At 41.9% G+C, this 25994-nt stretch overlaps 1 protein-coding gene across 4 annotated transcripts in view; it reads left to right on the top strand.

Moving 5' to 3' along the window:
• Nucleotides 1–2876, top strand: part of NELL1 (neural EGFL like 1) — a 287360-nt gene extending 284484 nt beyond the window's left edge. For all 4 annotated transcript variants that reach the window (XM_051622053.1, XM_051622049.1, XM_051622050.1 and 1 more), the window contains one exon: nucleotides 902–2876. In XM_051622053.1, the coding sequence (XP_051478013.1) occupies nucleotides 902–952 (51 nt within the window). In that variant the 3' untranslated portion in view covers nucleotides 953–2876. The remainder of the gene's footprint in view (nucleotides 1–901) is intronic.
• Nucleotides 2877–25994: the final 23118 nt, after the last annotated feature.

Raw genomic sequence — 25994 nt, forward strand, 5'->3', positions numbered from 1 at the left:
CAACTATAGAATTAGAAACACATTGGAGCTAAGATTAAGGCACTCCCACAACAGAAGGGGGAAGGGAATGTCACAGTTTCTGTTCCTTGATCCCATCAAGACATATTTGATGCAATGGCTCTGATGCAGAAGTGCAGTCTTGTCTCCCGTGCTCCGTGCTGGGATGACCCCACTGTGCTGATATCAGAACTATGAACATATTGGGTTATATAAAATGTTCTTCTGTTCACTGTGGGAAACCAAGCTGTTGCTCCAGAGCTTTATATTTTTGAAGTTAGATTTTGTGCTGTTTTTCAGAGTTTTTCTTACTGGTTTGCTTTGGATTAAAAAAAAAAAAAAATAAAAAAAAAATTGCTCATTTGGGGTTTTGGTGTTTGCTCTAGTTTTTAATACATAACCTTTTGTTTGTAAATGGCTGGGTGTTACAGAAAGATATTTAACAACAGACTAATCTCCAAAGCCATATTTATTTTTTTCCTCATACATATCTGACGTGAATCAAGAATCTGATCTATCTGCTTCTTTCAGACAAACAGAAAGCTTCTCTCATGTTTCGGATCAAAACTTTCTCCATTATCTTTCTTGTATTGGAGAAAACAAATCCCATCATCTCTGTTGCCATTGCTGTCCTGTATTTTATTAGGGGGACCACTGAGTCTTTGACATCCAGGGCTCTAGTTCAGGTGCTGTTCAGGCCAGTTCAATGCTAGTCAGTGTCAGCCGCCTCAAAAAGCCATCACAGCTGGGACCAGGGAGGACACCTTGGGATGATGGCTCCAGCAGATTTTTTGTATGCAGTAGATGTGTCAGAGATGCATCTATCTCTGCATGTCACCAGCCCCTTTGCTCTTTGTGACTTGTTCTGTGGAGGTGACTGACCCCTGCCTGTTTGTCTGTGCAGAATGGGAACGTCTGCTGCTCGGTGGAGTTAGAGTGTCTCAACAATAACTGACCTAGTCAGACTGGACTGTGCCGAGGGAGGAAAACTGATGAAGTTAACACCTGAAATGAAGTCGTATGCATTGGCGTTTTATACAACGGACAATTACCAAAGTCTCCGCATGAGGAAGATGTTTGGGAGTTGCCTTTGGGACCTCTCACTATGCTCATCCTTGCTAGCCGTGTCTGGGTGACCTGCAGTACAGCGCATAGCACTCAATGGTTGTTCAAAGTTTTCAGTGTTGTAAATTACACACTTTTCCTGTCAAGACATTTGCAAATCCGTTTAAATTATTCCACGGGTAAACTAATGCTGTATTTTTGTTTTGATTTGTGTATTGACAACATGATAGAATTCAGCTCTTCTTTCTTTGGATCTAGATTTTACAAACAAGACAGCCTGGTGTGATTTTGTCCCATGATGTCACATACTTAGTTCCAAGGTCCCTGTCAGATGTATTTATGAAAATATGTATGTATGTACAGTCAAATTGCATAGTACTTATATTTCACAGCTGTCCGACATTTCAAAACATTCAAAGGTATATTTGATTGGACAGAATGGAAGTAATCAAAATAAACCTGTCTTAAAAATGTATACAATTTAATGCCATGAACTTAATGAAATGGCAAAAGAAAGCACTTTCTTCTCCAAACACAGGAGCAAACAAGACTCCTCTAGTGAGAAATGGAACTAAACCAACATTCCACCACCACTTCAACACACATTCAGGAGGGAATCACCGGTCATTATTGGTATTTGGCTTTGCAAGAGGAACTGCAAACTCTGGCAAGGGTCAAATCCCTCTGGGTTGTGCAGTGATAAAACAGTTGGAGCGCCTTAAGATGATATAATTTAGATTGACTAGATTAGAATTTGCTTTCGATTATAAGATCATTTGAGTTCAGAATTTTTCCTTTTTTCCTTTTACAGTCAGAATGATGTCTCAGCCATTCTCAGTTACTGCCACTATAGTGACAAAGTGCAGAAGCAACTGTACCAGCGACATGCAGGACAGGAGACCTTAACACTTGGTAACTTTCATTTACCCAGTCATCAGCTCAGAAGCAGGTTTTCTCTTTTAATCTTTTATAACATTCACCAAAAATTTAATTTTAAATTTACCATGCACACAGTGTTGTTTAGTACCTAAGTTTAGACAGAAATACAAATTAAAACTCAGCCCTACATTGCAGTTAGAGTTTAGATTCTCTTCAGCTAATGTCTGTTTTTTCATGAGACTAGAAAGTCTGTGACATTAGAACGAGAATATTATTTCTAAAATGATGGCATCTGCTGCTTAAATGTCACCTTTTCAATGTGCTGTTGTGTTTTGTTCTGCTCATTTGTGTAGTGTTTTTTGCCTTTTGTTTATTTAATTAAACACAGTGAGTATATGGAAAAGAGTGCAGAAATAAGTATAGTGGCTACAGTTTGGGAAGTCTACATTTGTGAGTTTTTCATAGTCTCATGCAGAAAATGTGGAACTGATTAATAAGAATGAAGTGTGACTATACAGTGAAAAAATTAGTCGTCTTTTCAATGAAGTACTGTTATGTTTCTTCTAAGGGGAAAGTGGCACATGATATAAAAATTAATTGCAATCATTCAGATAAATTTATTCCCATTTTTTAAACAGGATTTGTTTTATCTAACAGGTCTGTGTGGTAAAGTTAACTTTATTTTCTTAAAATGCCCCATCATTTTCAGCTACTAATGTATTGATGATATTTGCATTGCCCTAATGATTGTATAATAAGGGAAACAGTTGTGTTTTATATGATACTCAAAGAATGTTTGTAAATCATGTCAGCTCATTTTGTATATCACATTGTAAAACCCAATGGTACTTCAGTTGGATGAGAAATCCAGTGGGCCGAGATACAAAGGGGAATGATTTAAAACTTGTGGGCATCTAAATAAACTCCTATGTACAGATTGCTTTCCCTTAGTTTTATTGGCAGAGTTTTAAAACACTAATCACTGTCTTTAGTTCTAGACTTGAACTCACAATGTTGCTAAATGGAGGAAGAGTATTTGCCCAGAGATGTAGCATCAGAGTTGTAAGAAACACTTTGTTTATACTTACTGGGACAAAATGATGTATTCCAGCCTGTCACACACACCCATTTCTGAAGCTCTGTGAATGGAATTAAAGACATTGCAGAGTCTGAAAGCAATTCTTTTGCCATTTACCTTATAGTAGTGAAGCCCTCTCTCACCATGCTTTCTGGAAGCTCCAGGCCTTGTTAGGATCATATTCAACCAGAGCAAAGTAGTTCACATTTTTCCACTGCACAGACCAATTTTCTTCCAGCACTCAAATGCAGATTTATTCAGTAAAACCCTTTCAGAGCGTTTTATGCAGCATTATGTGTCATTATCTCCAGAGTGATACAGCTTGAATTGTTTACACAAAGTCAAAATATTGACACAGACCTGTTTGTTTATGTTGCATTTTAAGCAGTTACCCTGACTGTGATGAACTTTTCTTTATGAAGCAATTTGATCACTAGTCACATCACATTTACCTTCAGAGTACTCGGAAGCTCCAGCTCAAAGAGCACATTGAGGAAAAAAATTTAATTCACTGTATTTCTCTGTGACCAAGGTAAGAGCTTTCAAAACCTCTTTCTTGATGAAATTCCCTATAAACCTACGGGCACTACAGTGAAAACGCCGAGGGGAAAAAAAATAATCAAGTTCATTATAATAACTTCTGAAAAATCTCCTCTTTGTGAGATGGACCTTCTCTCTGCATGGAACATAAGAATAATAGTCTTAATGTGAGGAGGAATACCAGTATACCTTCTGTGCAAAGAAATTTGCTGCTAGTTGAGGGCCTTGGTTGGAACTCTCACTGTAAGCAGTTGGAATTTTGTAGCAGTTTCTACTTATTTATCCTGTAAAGGAATATTTTCTCTGCATGTAACACTTCTGATGACAGCAAATAAATGAGTGAGAAAGAGAAAATGAAAATTCCAGCACTAGCAAAGTGTGTTTGCCTCTTCCCTTTGGCAAAAAGCTCAGTCTGGGGACTAAACCAGAAGATTTTATCGTGAGGGAAGCGGCTCTTCAGTTCTGCTCCCTGTGTCTTTGCCAACTCACCTACTGAGATAAAGTACGTGCAGGTGTTCATTGATAGCGGTTCCTAGAGTCATGAGCAACACTGAGCCATGCTACTCACTATTGAAGGCTGAAGAAAATCCATACTATTCCCCACAAATGCTGCACAATATCTACCTAATTCACAGGAATGCGTGGAATATTTATTAGTGTCTCTAGGTTGCCTCAGAGACCTCAATAACAACTGTCTTCCAGTAATGAATCTTCTCCCAAGAGCTGTCACTGAGTTTTCAGGTATAGCTGTGTACAACATTTAATTAATAACATCTTTTTGATCAGATTGCAGTGAGAAACAAAATATCATATCTTGTTTGTTGCGGGTTTTTTTATCTGTATTAGACAATAATGGTTTACAAAACAAAAGGTAAAGTGTCAGAAGTGATTACACAAATGGTGGAGTAGATTGTAATAGAATTAAATCATAACTCCTACGAGCAATATGGGAACGTCTCACATCTACTGCTACTTACATAATGATCATTAATGAGGGGATTTTAAAAGGGCCCCATGATACGGTTCCATGTAAAATTTTAAGTGACTGTTGTGGTAAGATGTAATTGTTTGAGGAACATATTCTGCCAGCAGAAATATGTACCTGCCAACAAGCTAATGTTCCTCTGAAGGTAGGTCTTTGGTGCTCATCAAAATTTAAAACTGGTGTAAGGAAGACTCATGGTGATATAAATTTATATATATATAAGAATTCCAACCTGAGGTGCCTGATTTCTTCATACTCTGTTCTCACTTACTGGTAGGAATCAGCAATAAGTCTGTTTCAGCTTACCATCGACCTCAGAGAGGTGTTGCTGAAGTGCTGGTATTGCTTCTAATCTGCAAATATTACTTGCAGGTGGTAAAAGGATTATTTTTAGCTATGAGCTGCCAGGGAACAGCCCCACGTAGGCAGATTCAGGTAGGTGTACCCGAGTGGGGTGTATATCAGTAGGCTGATAAAAAGGGTCAAATTCATGGTTTGTTTGGGGTTTTTTTTTGTTGGGTTTTGTTTTGTTTTTAACAAAACAATCACCAGGAGATTCACAGCCCATGGGAATGTGATATGAGCTTCCCCAGTCAGAAAAAAAACCCCAAAAGAAACAGACCCCAAAATCCATGTACATGCATTTGAATTCTTTCTTGCTACTTCAGCTGTTCAGTGTGAGGAATGCACTCAATTTGAGGGATGCACTGAATTCTGATGAGTTGATTTCTGGCTGGAAGACAAAATCTTTGCTTTGCCTCACACTTTGATTCCTCTTCTTCCTAAATGTGTACATGAGATTGCTTCATTTAAGTGGTTTGCTAGGAATAGAGCAGTGTTTGGAAGTGAGCCTTAACACGTTCTCTTTGACACTGAAGTAGCTACAACAGGATCTGGAGCAATTCAGGCTTGCTTCTTGGTATGTGCCTCTACCCTGATGGGGAGAAACCACCTTGGGAAAGGCAGGGAGTGACCTACCCAGCTCACTCGTGTTTGAGTGGTATTGTGGTCACAGCCAGGGTTTTTGGGTCACACCATCACTCAAACACAAAGCAGAGACCAGAAGCTTATAATGAAATGTAACCAGAGCTGAAAAATCATGCACTTGATTGATTGCTGTTTGATTAACTCTACTTTTTTTGTGTGTGTGTCACAAGAATTACAAACACATTTGATTTAATCCAGAGCTTCTTTATAGTAATTTTGATGGATTCCCTTTCACTTTGGTATTAAACATTCAGATTTGCCTGAATATCATGCAAAATTCTCAGTCAGGTAGTAGGATGTGTGGCCTTTGCTACCACTGTACCTTGAGACTCTAAGGAGGCATTTCTTTACTCTATGTCTGTGATGCTAGAATCAGAGAATTGCCAAAGTATGCTCAGGCAAGCACTAACTTTAAGGTTAAACTCTTACCTGTTAAGATGAGGGTTAAGGCAAACCTAGTATATGTTTTAAAAGTACATTTGCAGCTGTAGAGGTGATTTTTTAGCCTGACCACAGGTTTGGCCACTTACTCACATTTGTGTTAAATCATTAGCTGTTCAGTTGACTCTGGCACACATTTATTCTGTGATTTGCAGGGTAGAAGACAGCTTTGAGAACTAGGTAACTGCTGCATGAAGTAGTCCCAGAGAACAGGTTTTCAGGCAAAAATAGTAGTTAGAAACTACCACAGAAACATCAGCAGCACTTTCTCAAAATCAGAAGCAAATATTCTTTGTGTAGTCTTGGGTGATACACTTTTGTTATATTTTTCTTTTTTTCTACTGGTGCAGCATAGCAAGTGTCTGGAGAGCATTTGGGCTTCTGAGACAAATGGAGTTGTAACTGCTGCTGTCTTCTCTAACAACATGAGCTACCACCAGCCACAAGTGTGGTGGTGGTGAGAGGAGGTAGGTGCTGGGGGCATGATGTGCTGGGACCAGAGTGGGAAGTGCCACAGGGGTGTCTGTGGTGGTGGGTGAGATGGAGGGTCTGGAGGAGGCCCTTATAAAGCTGTTAGCAGCAGCATGGTAGCAATCACGTTGTTTCTTCTGAATCGGTCAAGTAGAGCATAGAGCAATAAGCTTGCTTCCTCCTCTTCTCCACACCCTCCACCAACATTTGGAAAAAGCCTTTGGAAGGGGTCTTCTGCTGGTGTGTTGGAGATGTCAGAAATGCCAGGAGTGATCTGCTTTTCTTAGTGTGTGGGACAGTTAAGAAGGAGCTTCCCATGACTGGATGGAGGAGGATCTAAGTCATTAAATGAGTAACAAAGCAAACCTTACCTCAGTGGGTGAATTAGTGATGTCAATAGCTATTACTAAATTGTCTTTTGAATTTGAATTCCACTTAAAATGAAAAGTGACTGTTCCCTTCTCTATCATTTATTCCTCTCTTTTCTTGATTGTTTAGCTGATCTCTCAGGTCCTCCCATCACTGCAGCCTGACAACCTGAACAGGGACTGAGCAGATAACATGAAAACTAAGCAAAAGAAATTTGCTTTCATGGCTAAAGTAAATAGAAATTTGGAACCATAACTAGTTGGGTTTTTTTTTTCATTGAAATGTATATGTTTTTTTAGACTAGATATAATTAATATGTACTCTGGACCTCAGTCTCAAAAAAACCTGTTGTTAAAAGAAGCCAGACCAAATCTGTTACCAAACTTGCAGGTCTAGCACCCTTTGATTTTTTTTTTAATGACCTCTCACTTAACTATTTATTGTCTTAGGGAACAAGGAAACTGTATCTCTGCCATTTGAAAGAATTACTCCACACTGTTCCTGAGCAGGGTCTGTTCCATGTCCTTTCTGCCTGGAGTTTTCAGAACTGCTTCAGCTGTAGCTGAGATTGCATTTGGTAAACTGAGAAAACAGCTATATCTGAAGCCATTGATGGACCATAGAATGGAGGATAGGTCAGCCTGGAATTGATAGCAGTCTCACATCAACCTTTAACAAAGCTTCAGGCATCACCAGAAGGTATTTGGGACATGCAGGATGGTGTAAATCATGAATGTTGGCTGCAGTTCTGGATGCCTGCAAAGTTCAGAGGCATTAAGCTGAAGGTGTTCATCGTCTAAGTATTGCTCAGCATGAAAGTTCAAAGCTATTTCTCTTCCCAAATTCAAGCATTATTCTAAGCTATATGGGATTATGGTGTGCACATAGGTATTCTCTACAGTTGGGGAAAAAAAGAAATTATCCCTGGTGACCTCTGAGTAGCCATCTCATTCTGTGTCACTTGTCAGTGTTTGAGATATTACTTAGAGAGCAAGCTTGCCTAGTGTGAGTAATGCTATTTCAAGTGAAACTAAATGTGTGCCATCTGTTTCAGGTGAGCTGGTACACTACAATGAGAAATGTCAGTCCCACACGTTCAAAAATTATACCCTAGCTGCACTAAAATTAAGAGTTAAGCTTTAGAAAAGTACGGGTTTTGAAAATGTACATTTTTTAGTGACCATGGGGTTTTGGCTCTGAACTTGTATCATAACTGTTGGTAAGACTCCAGCCTGCCCCGGGCCACAAAGGCCGCTAGAAAGGCAGATGCCCAAGTGGCCAAAATTTCTGTAGTGAGGGGATAGGCCAGGCTGCTGTATGACATGTGGCTGTCCCTGGGTGGCTGCAGGGAGCCCCTGGCTTTAGGGGCAAGCTGAGCTGAAGGCCTGTGAGCCCAGCTGCCCTCTGAGGAGGGCTGGGTTTGAGCAGCCTCAGGAGGTGCCAAGGTCCAGTCGCTGGTCTAAAAGCTTGATGCTTCTGGTATTGACCAAGGTCAGCATGCCAAGGCTGAACGTGTGTCTCAGCCTTCATGGCAAATAATAGACTGGAGACACCTAACTCCCTTGAGGGGAGTTTGAGACCTTTTGGGAGGCAGCTGGTGCTGGAAAGGAGTGAAACGTGGGGCTTTTGCTGACCTACTTCCCTTTCAGTATTTTTACTCTGAGTTTATGCAGTAGGGTGAACACCTTTTGTGCCTAAGTGTAAGCAGAAACCACCCTCCAAAAAAACCAAAACAACACCAAAAAAAACCCCAACAACTGTGAGGGAAAACTCTCCCCCAAAAACCCCAGAAAATAAGAAAGAGAGCTGAAGGAGAAATATAAAATCTTTGTCACTGAGCAGCCAAATACACAAGTGTATACATTTAGCAATTTTAGTTCATAATGGGAATGTTATTGTGTAGGAGCAGTGCCAAATTCATACTGCTAGCTTTAAAGCAGAAAAACTGCATAAGTTTTTAGGCTGCTGAGACAAAATTCTATTGAACTGCTGCTTTGGGTCTAGCATGCCAGCAAGGCATGGTGTAGTCTAACTGTGCACCATGGCATATCATACAGGTGCACGCAGAAACATTTTCAACTCAGAAAATGCATCCTATCCAAAAAGTACCTTTCAACTAGTGTGATAGAAGTGAAACAAATTGGTCAGCAAAACACTACATTTTAAAAATCATTATGTGTGATTGGCTTGTGTAATTATTGCTTCTTCATTTCAAACAACTAAATGATTTGTGAAAGCTTAAAAATATGGTGAGGCTTGGGAGCCTGAATGAAGATCGTTCAAAGTTGCAGGCTGGTGTAGGAGAAAGAATCTGGTTAATGGAATTTTTCTCTATATACAGAGTGATGTTCAGTAGTCAAGGCAAAATAAATCATCATGTCAGTTCTTGCAAATGGAAAGGAGAGAACAAAAGGGGAAAGTAAAGCATTACCTCGAAGTGAGCAGTAACTCCAGAATGAGATTTCTGCATTTTTTATGACACAAGTACTGCCTATAGCAAAAATAGCAGGTTTATTAAGCACAGGTTAGCACCAGGTGCAAAGAGGAGGTAACAGTTCACAAACCAGAAAGCCATTATCCAATATGTAATGGGACATCACTGGCTATTCTAGGTTACAAACAGTCTTTTGGTTTTCTGCATGAGAGCAAATCAAACTAGTATTACTTAATGTTGGAAATACGATGTCATTGGGCAGTTTGAATTACAAGAGAAGTGTGCAAGAGAAACACATGGCTTGAAGAGCCAGGCAATATAAACACAGGCAATGATGCTTTTAGCATAGACAAATGAATTTGTGAAGCTGGTGACACTAAATGTGGAAGTGATTTATAGGAAAGACTCCTAAGCCAAGGAAACAAAAAAAGTCATCTAAAGGAGTCAACACACTAAAAGATGATTAGATTTAATTTTTATTTGACTTTAGTGTGTGGGCACTTGATGTTTGAAACTGCTTAATCTTTTTATGTTTTTGTGGTGTTTGTTTTTTTTTTAAATGTTTCCTGACAACATCTGGTGGGTTGTGGCAAGTGGCCCCTGACCCTGGCCACTGGGAGAAGGTCCAAAGGAAGGAGTGTAGGTCTTGGACCTGTGGTTTACCTGTGTTGAGGAAGATGTGCTGGCAGTGGGCAAAGCCCATGGGTGCTCTCTGCTCCTCAACAGCTGCACCATACACGGTGGGAGCGGGAGGCTGGAGCAAGGTGTTGCTGTGTGTTAATTGAGATGCATAGGCAGAATTATTTACAGAAGAGAATGGGGCAAAACTGTTGAATTTATAAGATTACTGAAGTCTGAGGTATAGTTGCCTGGGATGAGTGCTGTGAGATTGAGGCTGGGAACGGGGAGGCAAGCAGTCTGGCATTTCCTAGCTGCCTGCTGGAGTCGTAAAGGCAAGATTTATTGGTGAAGTAAAGGGCTGTGAGTAAAATAGAGCAGGACTGGGATCCTGAGTCTCTATATTGCTCATTTCTTTCTAATGAGCAGTCAACTTGCTGAGGAAAGTAATGACTCTATTGGCAGCTTACAAGTGATTACTGAAGGCTTGAACCTTTGTAAACCTCCAAATTAAGTTCTGCTTGCTGTTCCGCCCTCCCCATCCCACATCCCCACATTCATCCCTGCTAGAACATTTCTTGAATATTCTTGGGGGCCCTGAGACTTTACAATGACTGTATACTTCTTCCCAGGTTTTTCAGATGTTAGATGTTTAATAAAATGGTACTTAAAATGATTGCTGACCTCCCTAGGTTATTGATGACAAGCAGAAGATACCTCTGAAGGCCTCGACAAGGACTCCTGGGTACCTGACTTGAGGCACACTGGTGAGCTGAGCAGTCACCTCTGGACAAAGCTGTGCAGGGAGGGAACTCTTTGGAGCGAGGTCGGCACAAGGTCCTCTCAGCTGCGTGTCTTGAGCCCGCTCTGATCAGATGATAAATGGTAATAATAACATTTTCATGTAGGATCTAATAATGTAATATATCACCTAATCACAAACTCTTGAGTTTGAAAGGTAAACAGAATGCTTTCTGACTGGGGTGAACCTTCATAGGGAGTTAAAATTCATCTCTTTCTGCAGTTTCTGCATAACCTAACCATTTCAAGGCAATTAGAAAGCTTTTGATACAACGTTGTCTTACACTTCATAAAGGAAATTGTCTGTTAGTATGGCTCTAAAGGCTTTGCTGCAGCAGACTATGTTTTGCAATGATAGCAGCAGATGGTTTACAAAGTTACTGAATAAGAACTGATTATTGATTTGCTATCCTCTAACATCATCAGTGTCGAGTGATAATGTACTGTACTGCTTGTTACAGAGTAAATAGCCATTTTTATATTGCTTGCTTTCTTGCAAATTGGCTACTAGCAGAGAAAGTAAAATATATGACTGTCTAATATCTTGAAGCAGTAAACAAATTGCACTGGGGGAACATCAGTGAAGCACCGCAGAACACTTGCTGGTATTTATAACTTCTCTGTCAAAAAACTCCAAATCAAAAGTTCACAATTCTCCTAATACCAGACACAGGCAGAACCCAGTTGTTTTGCCATTTACTTTCAACACGTTCAGTTAGCAAAACACTAGATATGTTCTGTTCTGTAAGAACTCAAGAGGTCACAGGATTTTTAGCAGCCACTGAGCATTCAGTATTGTTTCCCTGTCTAATTTATTTCCTTGGCTAGAAGAAAAGAAAATTCTAGAAGGTTAAAAATGCAGCTAGAAGCAGGATTGATGTTATAATTCAAGGTGACTGTGTAGCATGTTTAAATAAACATGCAGTAAATATTTTGCCTCTTGTATTCTGATAGGTTTTAATAGCTGCTGAGTTCAGGCTGGGGGAAGGGAAACCATGATGTCTTGGCAAGGTTGTTTTCACTCAAGCTCTTAGAAAACAGACTCCTTGGAAGTCAGTGATGTACACCTACCATGAGTTATGCACCCAAACTGCAGTGGACATGGGAATGCTAATAGGTTTTTCACTATCAATTTAATTCAGGTTTTGATCATCGCGTCTTTTGCAGGTTAGACTCTCATACTTGCTGCGTGCTGATCCAGCCTGGGAGTTGACTTGTTGCATGGTGTTATCCCAGTGCACTTTCCTGGGGAGCAGCAAGGTCTGGTAGGCGGTTTGATAGCTGGAGAACTGGGTCCATCAGACTGTCTGCCCAGCTTTCCCCTCTGCCCCAGCCTGCAAAGCCCCTATGAGGCCGCCCCAGATGTGGGTCCCAGGTCCCAGAGGTAAATGGCTTATTCTGTCTGGCACAGGCATTTGAAAAGGTTAATGTAGCACTGAGTAAATAGTGGGGAGAAGAGAAAAAACTTGTTTTTCCAAAAGAAGAAAGGATCTGTCTTTTCATTATGTTAGTCTACAAGGAGGGCCAGGGTCCTTTGATCTTGCAGTACGATTTCTTCTCTAGTTCTTAAATGTGGTGTTTTTATTTACAGCTGGCTCAGGAAGGCACAGTAACCTGTCCTCTGCTCATGTACCAAAGGGAACACGTACAAGTTATTAGGACATAATATGCTTACTGATTAGGTAATAACATGGCAAGGCAAAGAAAAGATTTTATGACAAATTTAAATAGTAGTGGATTAAAGTTCAGGAGAACTGGGGATTAACAAAAGGGACTTCGGCTGGTCAGGGTAGATAGCAGCCATTAAACCTTCCTCTGGGAGATTTGCTGAGCCCTGAATAATAGGAGCGTGTTTGCGTGTGTCTGAATTGCCATACCTTGTTTTTCTTAACCAAATGCAGGCTCCAGTAATTCATAAATTGTGTCTCCCTCTTTCCCTGCCTCACTCCCCCACTGCTCCTCCTCCCCAGCGTTGGCTTCCTTTATTCTGTTTATGGGTTTATAAGTGGAAAATAGAACTTAATTGACTGCTTATGGTATATTTAAAATGGTGACATACCTAAATCTAATTATGCAGCGAAGATGATGAATAGCACCTCATCAGGAAGGTGCATTGCCATCAGCAATGTCCATTCTCTTTTCCTTTGCATTTCCTACAGTGCCTGCAGTATAGGCAGGAGAAGGGAAAATAATTCCACAATAAACACTGTAAATAATGTTTCATGCATAAACCCATCTCTCCCTATTGTTGTAAATTTGGAGTGTTCAACTTTATAGAAGATCTGGTTGTGCTAATTAGAATGCTGCAGCAAAACCTTTCCTACTACTGGTACCACACTGATAAATCCCAATGCAATTTAAAAAAAAAAAAAAAAAAAGGGATTGATTCATTTCTTAAGTGCATCTTTTTTAAGACATGCAATTTTTTGAAAGTGCACTGGGATTTCTCTTGAAGCACATCTTGACTTTTCATAAATATATCAAAAATGCTTTAAAATATATCATAGCTAATTTTGCTCTCCTACAAATCCATCACTTCTTACTACCTTTTAACTAATTCACCATTTTCCAGAACAGAGAGGAAATGGTTCAAAACTCTCGATGGTATGTTTTTCTTCCAATTTTTCTGGCTGTCAATAGTTAGGGGAAAAAAATTACCTTGAAAAAAAGTGTCCTTTAAGGTTTATCTGTCAGGAAAGATGAACAGAAATGTGTTTCCTTATGACACCTGGACTAGCCGGAGTATAATATACCTAAAGATATCAGGTAAAATGGCAATATTGGAGCAGCTTACAGTGCACCATGACAACTTAGGAATGCAGTTTCATATGGCTGGCTGATTCCCGTGATGGTGAGGTCTAGGTCTGAAAAACAGCTCTGACAAACTTCGGGAAGCTAACCTGGGGTTTGTTTGCATATCAGCCTCTCGCATTTCTGCTCTTGCCTGTGGGCTCCTCGGTGCTGTTTACAGAGGAAGAGAAATACCTGCAAATCCAACTCAGATGCTTGAACCTCTCATGGCATGAAGTTAAAGCTTGGCCAGTATGATATGATTTGTAAAAATCATCTTGTCACTTAATCCTCTTCAGTACCTTGGGTTATTAGGTAGGGATTGCAAACACGATGGGAAATCAGAACATTTGTCTGTTACGGACTGAATGGCAGAATCTGCAAGTGACTTAAGAACTCTTGAAGTCTTGGGTTGTTTAGTTTAACCTGTGGTAAATTTTGAATTACCAAAACAAGTATCATAAAAAAAATTAAGGTGACTTGTAGCTGAGTAATCCTGTCCCTTCCACCTTGAGAAAAATCCCTGGCAAAGCACAGAACAAACCAACTGCTGCCTGTTGAAATGGCACCCAGCTGGATGCACAGGATTGTGCTGAGGTTTAAGAAATAATCTGAGTAAGTTTCTTCTCCTGGATGCTCACCTGAGACATACTTCCGAGGCACTTAGGTGAGATTTCCCACTTTTTTGCCCCCGAAAGCTTTGTAATCCTTTATATCATTCAAAAGAGAAGGGAAAAAAACCACACCCTTTATTTCATGGCCAGGAATGAGGCAATGATTCAAGAGCTGTCATTCTGGGCTTGCCATCTTTGCTCTTGCTGCCTGGGCAGGGTTTGAGCTGTTGCAAGCAGCATTTGCAGCTGGATTTGAGCTATGCTAGGCAGCCCATAGGTATTGCAGGAATGAGCTGCTTCTGCATAGTGCTTTCCCAGATGCAGTCTCTGAGAGGGAGCTTGCCTGTGAGAGGGGAAAGGAAAATGTCATCAAGATTGCTCCGAGGAAGCTGGATTTGCACCTTAATTTGTACAAACCAGTTGGGGAGGAGCTCTGCCTGCAGCCATGAAGCTTCTGATCCACAGTGAGAAAAGCTGCTTTATCAGGCATTGAGCACCACCGTGTCTGGCAGTGTTCCAGTGTCATCTCACTGATCAGATAGTGCTTTCCACATACAAAGCAGGCAGCAGCTTTAATGGAAGATGTTCTATGACAGGGAGCTTTAAAAGTTACTCCATTGTCCTGTAGTTATACAATTATGATGTTCTGTAAATTCAGCATGCTGCAGTTGTGGTGACAGTAATGCCCTTTTTCTTCCATTTATTGATGTGTCAGGAACTGAGATTGCTGGGCCTCAGACATGCTTCTGAAATACCTCTGGATTAGCAAAGCTGCTTGATATACAAGGAACTTGTATGTCAGAGTACAGTGTGGGATGCCTGGACTAATTACCTGGAAATGGCAGCCTGAGGCCAGCTAAAGCCTGAGCTGATTAGTGTTCAGTGTCACTGCTGGCAAATGAGGAAGAACAGAAACTAGCAGAGCAATAGGAAGATGAAAGGGTTGTACTTCCTACCTGTCCTTCCAGTTGTCCTCCCTAATGACCTCCTCTGCTGCACAGGCAGCCTGGTCAGGAGATTGCCCAGCAATGAGAGGTGAGGCTCAGGTTTTGGTGTGTGGGTCAGGAGCCTGCAGAGGTGGCCATCATGTCAGAGCAGCACATCCAGGGGGCTCCCATGCCCGTCCCCTCTCTGAGGAGATAAGGAGACTACGTGGGATGGAGGGACACCTCCTGGGCTGTCCCTGGGTGGTAATGGACCAGCAAGGTCCCAGCATGCTTGGTTAAAGAGGGTGTAGGAATTTGAAGAAGCAAAGTGCTAAATGTGGGGCCAGCAGGAATTAGGGTAGACCCAGTGAAGCAGAAGGGGCTTTCCCAGGTGCTGCTGTGTCCCCAGTCTGTCTGGAGAAGGGTTTCTCGAGGCACACAAATGCTTTTTGTCCCAAATGTGAAGCTAAAAGCTGCAGTGTCTTTTTTCAACTACAAAACAATTTTTCACCTTTCTTATTTTATTTATTTTATTTTGTTTTTAATCTAATAACTGCAGCTTTGACTTGCTGTAGCAAACAGAGGCCCCTGCTTTGTGCAGAATGATTATTTATTTATTTTAAAAACAAAATGAAGGCTGCCTGCGATTTGGATCTAATTTCACATTTATTTTTCATAGTTTGTTTGCTTAGTAGCTCTGCAGCAAGACAGTGATTAGTTAAATCAGTTATACATAAATTCAAAGAGTTGTTCTTCATTTTACATGTTCAGACTTAATTGGATTTAAATCAGATTAAAAAGTGACTTCTGAGGGAAAAATACCCCCAAGCACGGAAAGATGGTTACTTTTTTTAAATTATCACATAAATGGCAGTAAAGATATCTATCTTTATAACATTTATTCCCTGTTACAGCTTACACTTCTATTTAACTTTTAAAGAAAATACTTATATTTAAATGTTAAGAAGGCAGAGTAGGAGGAAGCTACTAACTTAACTTCCTCAGAATAACCACTTTTCTAATCCAGAGTATTTTCTTCAGGTTGTAATGAAATTTTAACCTTAAACATTATGGAAAAAGGTCTTTCCATGAGTTTATTAAATATATTAATTACTGGGAAAAATACATAATGCAAGCTGTATTAAAACCATGGAAGAGACTCCCAGTGTCTTTCCCAGGAGATGCCCTGGGAAATCCAGATAGTTTCTCCCTTGGGGTTTAAGGGGCCATCAGAGATTTATTGACAAACTTGGACTACATATATAAGTCAGAATTGCTGAACAATGAAAAGCAGGGTTGGAAGAGTTTGGAGGAAGATGGAGTCATTTTCAGTGCTATGGTGGTAGTTTGGGATCTCCAGAAACCAAGTTGATGGAACCAGCAGAAGAAGATCATTGCAGAGGAGCAGAGGATGACTGAAACCTGAGTGTCGAGCACAGGTTTTGCTGTGGGGATGATACCATTCTGCTGTCTGGCCATTTGCCTAGTTTCCTAAATGGGAGCATTTTCAGACAGGCATTTGGACAAATAGGCCAGCTGCAGGATCAGCTGGCTGTGGCTTTCCAAGCTCCTCATGATGCAGAAGATTGAGGACTTTATGCAAAATCAGGTACTTAACCATATGGGAGGCAGGATGAATGTATAGATTTCGAAGGACAGAGCGGAGATTTGTATTCCAATAATTCCCCATCTGGAATGACACAAGGCTGGGGAATTCAAGCCATCTTCCCCAAAAGGGTGTGTTCTCCAGGGGGCTTGTCAGAGAGTAACTACTAGAAAGGTAAGAAAAGGCAGAAGAAATAACAACCACTGACTCCAAATGCCTATGCTCATCTTTCCCATAAATTATTTAGGCAAGAAAAATTTACATGAAAATTAATAATTAAATTTTGAATTGCTTCTGTACATCAATAATGAAATAGCTGTGCCAAATACAAACAGATAAAGAGAAAGGGGTAAGAAATCATCCTTAATACACAAAAGGAGAAGTAATATTTTAATGAAACTATAAAGCTCATTAAGGCTTTACGATGGAGGGTTACTGTCAGTGACCTAGAACAGAGAGCTTTATATGCCAAACATGAAACCTCTTGTTTAATCTATCATATTTGACATTGGCATACTAAAATTTGTGGGCTGGATTCTGCTATGTTCCATAAACCAGTAATTTTTGGTACCAAAATACTTTTTATACAGTCAGGGGTTCATTTTTCAATTATGTGCATCCAAAAGTATCATGGTAGACACTAAATTTCAATATTGTAACTGAGTTGTTTAAACCAATTTTATCAAGTATATTTCTTGACAAAAGAGACTGAGTCTGAGACTAAGCCTACAAAAAAACCCTATTTCATTGGTAAATTTCAAATTATTGTCAATTGGTGTGGTTGTATCATTAATCTAAAAATGCTGGGGAAGGGACTGCTAGTCTTCTTGATGTCCCAGCTGAAACACAGTAACCTAAAACTTCAGCTTCTTTCTCTCCTGTGCTCCCCCCCCAAGTAAACTTCTAATGCTTCTGTCCAGAAAAAAAAACAACAAAACCAACAAAAACAACACATGGAAAGCATGGAGAATAAACAACCTGTATGCATAAAAATCTGCAAGTAAATAAAATGATCTCATTATTTATTTAAGTAACATGATGTTGGTGTTCTATTTAGGATTTCTGAATGCTTGGTGTTGAGAAAACTGCAAACTAAGTCAGATACAGCATTGACCTAGAAAGCATTGAGAGCCTGCAGAAGATTTGGTAAGTACAAATGCTTTTCTAAATTCAATTACTTTTAACTTGCTGGTGAATCAAAGCCTCGTGTGTGATAGAATCACCTCCAAAGGCATACTGTGTCCTACATCTCTGAACATAAAGCACTAAAGAATGGTAAGCATTGCTATGACAAAATAACTTGCATAAAGTCTGAAGTCAGGCAGCACTCCCTGACCTGCTCCAGCTCAGCTTAGTTTAATGTTGTTCTCATTTTGATAAGGGTTTGTCTTGCCACTTCCCTTCTATACTTCACCAGATTGGTACCTATAGTGAATTAGAGGGAAGACAAGCATAAAGTCAGTTCCACTTGTAATTCCCCAGATGTTAAAAGTGAAAGACATTTATTTAATTTGCTTTGCAACTTAGGAGCTCATAACGTTCATTTAATTTCTCAAGAAGTAAGCAAGTTCTGGTGTTTTGCTCTCAAATGTATCACTTTTTGTCTATTCCCATTTTAGCTGGGAATTCAACCTCTGCCTCTTGCTTGAGTGAGCTCTGTGAGACTGCTCCTGGGCTTTATCAGCTCGGGGCCCAACTGTGCAGCAAACAGAGGTATTGTTTGTGATTAGTTGCTCTTGCAATTGGCACAACAAGGCTTCAGGAGCACAGGTAGCACAGGGGAGCAGGTTGTGTTTGGGGAGACCTTGCCAAGCATTGCACAGACACAGGCTAATAATATGTCTTAGTTACTGATACTGGGGGTGGGCTTCTTGGGCATGGGTATTACTGGCCTTGCAATACTTGCACCTCCTACTGAGTGGCACGAGGAGTGCTTAGGGGCATGCCAGCCAGGTAGGGCTTGTAGCCACAGAGAGAAAACTGTAGCCTGTTTGTCTGCTGTCTTCTAGCAGAAGGAAAACACAATTAGGTGAGGAAGTTCCATTAATGAGAAGTTCTCTTCAGGCCACTTTATTAGCAGCTTTTGGTGAGATGGGGTGTGGAAATGTTAGATTCAGAAGATAATCTGCCTCCGTTTTTATCTCTACTTAAACAGTAGAATGGAAAATTATCTTATCTCCATAAACTGCTGTTTTTCACTTAGGAAATTATTTTACCACCCAAAGCAGTTGCCACACAAAGAGTTGTGGTTGGGAGGCATGCAGTGTTTATCTTGGTCAAAAGTCTCAGTTAAAAAGCCATCAGTAGGAGATAATAATAATAAATACATATGGCATTTGGGTAGACGAGCACAAGATTGTACTAAAGAGAACACGCTTTTTAAAAGAATTATTGTAACTAATTAGAAATCTCCAGCTATGCTTAGAGTTGCAAGAAAGTGAAATCAAATTTAATTATGCAAGGTCTCTATTGTGCCAAAGGTGATATAAAGAATATCTTTGTGGAGACATTCAGTACAAGAAACTGACTGGTGCTATTACTAGCATGCTCAGTTGCACATTTTCTTTATATTAGTTTAAAGTTTAACAATAGTATTTGTAAGGCTAATTACCAAGAATCTGCACTGCAGTCATTGGGATAGTCACCTCAAAAGGCATCTGGTTTTGCAATAGTAAGTTATTGATAACTCAAAAATAGTTTTGACTAAATTATTTATATTGAATATATGATGAATTGATTTAACCCCCCCACACCTGTTATTTTTGGAATTGTCACAAAAGTCAGCCATGGTTTCTAGGCTGGGCTGTGCTGCACAAACCACTTTCCCACCTTTCCTGGTCCATGCTGTTGCCTCTCTGGAGGTGATGCTAACAATGTGGATAAACAAAGCTTTCAAATACAGGCAACTCCTCACACTGGTTTTGTCAGGCCCTGCAAGGGAAAGTCATTTCTTCTCAGTTATAAGAGGTTTTCTTTCCAAGAGCACGATATGATTCTCAGCCCCAAAGGTGACTTCCCTGCCAATAACAACCCCTGCAGACCACAGCCAGGCAGCTTTATCTTTACACCCTCCTGGCCTAACATACTGAGACCCTCTCTCTTCCCCTCCTGCCTTGAAGATAATCACAAGACAAGCATCTCTCTCAGTACCGCTCCTCTCCCCTGCTTGCTGGGATCACACAAAGGCATCAGTGCTGGCAGTGACTGCAGGGCTGAGCCTTGCCTGGCAGCAGGAGGGGGCTGGCAGGCACAGCAGGCACCACTGTGCTCCACTGGAGGGATTTATCCCACTTCTCTGACACACAGCTCTGAGCTCTTCTGTGCTGCTGTGGATAAAGAGCCAGGGCTAAAAGCCTCGGGTTTCAGTCCCTCTGATCTCCAGGAGCGACATATATCTCCAACGTAGCTTAAAAGAGAAAGGAGCTGTGCTGTGGATCTCAGCCTTGACTGGCACATTCCTGGGCTTTGCACTCAAGATGCCAGGGGGGAGGAAGCCTGAGAAGGGCAGCAAAGCATAGTACAGGTATTGCTCCCAGCTGAGCTGCAGGCAGTGTTGGAAAAGAAGGGGTTGTTCCTGCTACTGAGAGGAACCTGTGGTGGGATTCACTTTTCAGTACCTCAGAAACCTGGGATGTATATGCATCTGCAGCTGAGCTGGGCACTGTAAGCTTCCCTTATTATTTACTGGAAGTGATTTGGTATTTTTAGGGATGAGTCACCCTGTTTTAGCTCTCTGTTTTAGTGCATGAGGAATTGTATGCTGTCCATTAGCTTTAAAGAGAGTCTAATCGAAGTAGCTCAGATGTGGACCTCTTGATTGATTTATTCTGCTCCGTTCTACCCCTGGCTGCCAAGGTCTTCAAAGCACCAGATATCTTCCAAGGGTAAAGCCAAAGCAAACAATGAGAGAGAGGCAGTGCAGAAATCTGTCTTTTGCTTTGCTTTTCCCAGATAGCAGCACCTCTTCAGGTGTAACATTGGCAGCCAAATGCTGGAGTTGTCTGTGGTCATTTTGTACTGTCAAAAGTCTTGTTGGTCCTAGTCCAGGGGCAATGCAGTCTCCATCTGCACAACCACCAACCAGTTGGAGAAAGATTCTTAACTGCCTTCCCTCTCAAACATCTGTTTTCCTGGTGAGAAACCCCTTCATCTCTCTTGCCCTGTCCCCACCCTCTATTTCCTTCTGGCTCCTGATGCAGCCAGATCTGCCAATTCCCTGTAGCTCCTCCAAGGCTGCTGATCTTCCTTTTGCTGAAACTAAGCAAAGAGCCTCCCTGGCACAGAGGCAAGAGTATCAGCTACACCTCAATGGTGCAGCCACTGTGAGACCTGAAGCAACATGGCCCCTGAGATGTTCCACATCCCCTTCTACCTCCTGCACCATATGCAGAGATTGCTGTGGGCTGGAAGAGGCAGAAGTAGGGAAGGCTGGGTCATGCCAAGCGTTTCTGAGTTGATGTAAACAGTAGGAATTTGCCAGTGGTGGACAATGTGCAGGAGCCAGCCTGGGACCAGACACAGGCAGCAAAGCATATCCATAGGAATGAAGTTCAAAGATGATGAAAGACTGATATGTCATACACAGCATCATCTTTTCACGTCATGTGCTCTCTGGCTATTGACACCAATTAGGGCAACCTCCATTGTTTTCCTGAAGCTGATATGGGACCATGATGTTTTCCATCTGTGGGTAGAATTCATACACAGCACATCTCTGAGCCTCTGGCTACTTGGGGAACTGCACAAGCTCCATGAGTTTACTGCAGGCCATGAACCAGGGGTGGCTGCTGGGCACTCGTCCCCTGCCTGGCAATTCACAGAAACCAGCAGCTGGCCAAACAGTGCAGGCTCTCCCAGCAGTGGTCCATGTTATGGTGGTCTCAGGGCAAGCTGGCCCTAGAGATGGGTTATATGGAGCCTGAGAAATGAAGCATTCTTGATAAATTTGTGTGTCTAATAGAACTAGGACTGAACTTCTCATTTCCAAGCCTTGCCTGAATGTTGGGGCATCTTTTCCTTCTCTTGCTCTGTAATCTGAAGGATTTAGCTTCAACTTGTTTGATCTCTCCTCACATCATATAGTGATCAGTGGCCTGATCTGCTTGATTGTTTTTTTCCATCTCATTCCTGAGTGCCTAATACCACCTCATACCAGGTGCCTAATAATGCTATAATCATGACCTCTGAGAACTCTCATCCCTAAACTAAGTCTTATTGAATCCAATACCTGCTCTAAACTGGAATATCTGTTTACTCACACACGGGGTTGGTTTGCACTTGCTTTCTTCCCAGCTAACACGGTGAATCCGGACTGAACTGGGCACACTGACTCCTGCTTTGTTCTGCTCACCATTTGCATTCTGTTTTCAGGCTGTCATTCCAAGATAGCTAAAGATCTTGGCCTGTACAGGCTCTTTCAAGGTTGGCATCAGTGTTTGGATGAATTGCAAAGTCCTTGGATTAAGGGTGAACATTGATCTGCATGGAAAGGATTTCTCCTCTACAGGAGAAGTGCAGATGTCCACAGGTGTGTAGCATGCAGAGAATCCACCTTGTGCAACTGATACTTTATAAACCTGAGTTCAGATTGCATGTCAAGCTCTTGTGTCAGACCCCAGCACTGATGCAACTTCCAGCAGGCTCTAACTGTCTTCCACCAGGATCTTTCCCCAACAGGTCACCTCCTGCCACCACCTGAGCTTCTGCAAATTTTCTGTCAGGGCAAGATGATCATGTAGGATGTCTGATAATACGGAGTGCTGGTTTGTGTCCATGTCCCAGGTCCCTGATCCCAGTAACCTTCCTCAGCATAAGGAGAGAAGAGCACACACATGGCAGGTCCTAGCTATAGCAGTTACTGTGCATCTGAAATGTGTCCAGATACTAGTACAATTTCTGTAAGAGAGCATAAAATACAAGTAATTTGGAACACTTAGGGAGCTCTGTCCTACAATTCTTCCCCTTTCTGCTTCTCTTGTTGCTAATGAAACAGCTGCTTTTTGGTTTCAGGCTTTAACTTATTTTTAGATTCCTTTTATGCTGGTGGCCCTTGGAAATGCATGAATTGCTGTTAAAGAAAAGCAGTGTCATTGCTGTGAGGCAAGAGGAAGGCCCGTAGGTGAAGTCATGTCTGGTAATGAGAGACTGTCTTACCTATTCACCTCCTCCCTTTATTTCTATCAGCAGCTCTGTTCCCTTGAGCACATGGTTGCACACCTCTTTGGCTTTTATTTAAGCACTACAATGGTGTCAGCCCCAGCCCTTCATTAGCACAGCCCAGCTCCCTCCTTTGAGGGGGCTGTTTTCTTCACACCCAGGGGGCTCCAGAACTCAGCGCATGGTCCTGTTCCCACTCCAGGAAGTGTGCTGGCCTGAAGTGGAAGGGGAGGTGGAAGAGCTTGGATTTCAAGGAGAGAAGCTGGAGAACAGTGCAGAAAATAAAGAGACTGCAGGAAAGCTGGAGAGGGACTTTTTACAAGGGCTTGTAGTAACAGGACAAGGGGAAGTGGTTTTAAACTGAAAGAGGGTAGATTTAGATTAGACATTAGGAGGAAATTATTTACCTTGAGGGTGGTGAGACACTGGCAAAGGTTACTCAGGGAAGCTGTGGTTGCCCCATCCCTGGAAGTGTTCAAGGCCAGGTTGGATGGGACTGTGAGCAACCTGGTCTAGTGGGAAGTGTCCCTGCCAATGGAAGGGGGTTGAAACAAGATGACCTTTAAGGACCCTTTCAACCCAAACCATTCTATGATTCTACGAAAACAGGGGGCTAGCAGAAGGTAGGATTTATTTGCTGGATGAGAAGTAAGACCCCGTTTCTGTGAGCTGCTTGGTTCTATTTGGGATGTCAGACTTTGTGCAGCAGGGTTTCACATAGAGGGATGTGGGTGGCAAGCAGAGATCATCATCTAAATAGTCAAGTTGCCCCAGTGACTGTAGCTGCCAGTAGGTACCAAATCTGGAATCACTGATTTGGTGTATGCTCAGATCTGACCAATGTGACCAAAGGTTGCTGTGGTTTTCAATGTGATATAATTAATTGCAGTAATTAATTAGTTATTTACTGCCTGCAATTAATTACTTCAGCACTAAACTAACTTAAGGAGCAGTTCTCCTGGGATTTACAGTTCACAGACTGAAGGCCCAGCTGTGTCTCAGCTGCCACTAATGAACATGCTGTGGCTAATGGAAGTGGTAAGGATCATACTTAGTGTCCTGGTTGCAGGACAGAGTTGCTGTCACTCCTGCCAACTTACTCCTTGCTTTAAAAACCCAAGCCAGGACATTCTGGTTGAGTAAGAAAAAAAAAAAATTAAAAATTATTGGCTTTTCTCCCTGGTTACTGAGTTTTAGCCTCCTGAAAAATGTTTGTGAGCTGATTGAACAATTTTATCCTTCCAGATAGACCTTTATTCTCGTTGCTGCAGCCCTTTCTCCTTGAGGCAGTAAAAAGAGGACTCCTGTTTGCTCTGCAGCCCTACACAAACACTCCAGTTCCCTGCAATCCAGTTATCTCCAGCATTTCTGCTAAATCCTGGCTAAAGACAAGGAGAACTCAACACATCAGGGTTTTATTTTCTTTCTATGGTTGAAAAATGTGCTTTGAATTCTGCTCCACAGAGAAGATCTAGCAACAGAATGGGAGTCTCTGGGCTGTAATGGCAGCTGCTCTGGCAGCTTCATACTAGGCAGGGCTAAGTTTGTACTCAGGACTTGACCAACGGTCTGAAACACTCTTGATTTTCTGTTGGCTTTGCATGGGTTCCTGCAGTGATGAAAAAGCTTTTTAGGTTGAACTTTTCAAGGCCTGTGTATGCTGTATTACATAGATATTGCAAATATCTGCTGAGAATTTCTCCTGTTTAGAATAAAACCACCTGTGACACCTGTGTGAGTATTTGCACTCTCATTTGCACACTAGCCAACAAAGTCCAGAAAGCCACACTTTGGATAAGGGGTTGGATGGCTGGGAAAAAGCAGCTTTCCTAAGTTTAGTAGTCTTAATTCCTACCTGCTTTTCCTACCCTCCTTCTCCATATTTTAAGAAAATATCAGGCATTTGCTTTCACCCCCCAATGCAGTTGAAAGTACACACGTGGAGTTAAAAAATAGTGGTGGCTGGATGGGATGAAAGGTCTAATAGAAGTGATTGATGGGAGCAGCTGGAGAGATAGTGAACTTGCCTGGAATTTTTTAAAATAAATAACAATGAAATAAAATACATGTTGTGCTTTCACAAGGGTGTGTTTGTCCCCGGCACAAAGTCTGCTTCATGTCTGTGTATAACATGCAGCAGAGACTCCTGTTTTTATAAATTAATCTAGGGTTTGGTGCCTTCTGAAGCTGACAGGGATGTGTGAGGAGAAATACTAATGATCTCTTTTTATTTAGCATTATCTGAGATCACTGCAGCCACTAAGGGACTTCACTGGCCTTTTGCCTGTGAGACCACTTTCTTAATTTCGTTAATCTGCATGTTTTGTGTAAATCAGCTCCTCTCAGGCTTCTCTACAGGCCACCAGCTGCCAGTTCATGTCAGAGCAGGGTTGGTTTTGTTCTGTTTTCCCTGGGCAACATCTGTGCATTTCAGTCAGCCCAAGAATGGAGGGGAACTGAAGGCAAGGGCAAAGGCAGGGTGATAACAGGGACTAACAAAAACCAAAAGCTGAATGAAAGGCACAAAGCACCCCTGAAGTGGAAGAGAATTGGAGGGACTGGCTGATGAGAGGAAGTGCCCCGGGGCTGGTGATTCCTCAGGGAGGGCAAAAGCAGGTTGTATACCAGCAGGAAAAGGGGTTGGTTCTTGTGCAGAGGCAGGGGTGAGCACCAAGTCACAGCACTCAGAGGCTGCTGCAAGGCATGGCTGGGGCACGGGGCTGAGCCAGGGGCCACTCATCCTCACATGGGCCAGAGAAGGGCCACTGGGGCTCCGTGGGTGACTGAGGCTGGGCTAAGACTGAGGTGAGAAGACAACCAAGCAGCAAACCAGGGCCATGTGTTGGCCCTGCTGAAGTGGAGAAGGAAAACTGAAGCAGCTTGTTCCAGCTGGACAGGATAATTGACTGACCTGAGAGTACCAAAGGGCTGGGACCAGGGGACTCAGCGTGGTGGCAAAGGACATCTCGTGGAATCTGGGGATGCAGGTGATAACCCTGTAAACAGGAAGAGATCAAAGCCACCTGACCTCAGGTGACCCACAGTGAAAATGAGTAAAAGCAGATGAGCAGCAAAAGTAAGGCACAAGAGCCTGAGAGCAGAGCCAGCTGCTGCTGGGGACCCTGAGCAACCCCAAATGCAGAATAGTCACCCCAGGGAGACAGGCTGGGTAAAGCTGACCTCTAGTAACCCCAGACTGAATTTTTTTTATAAAGTTCGCCTCTGGTAACCCCACAT

This window comes from Apus apus, chromosome 5 (genome assembly GCF_020740795.1).
Source record: "Apus apus isolate bApuApu2 chromosome 5, bApuApu2.pri.cur, whole genome shotgun sequence".
NCBI lineage: Eukaryota > Metazoa > Chordata > Aves > Apodiformes > Apodidae > Apus > Apus apus.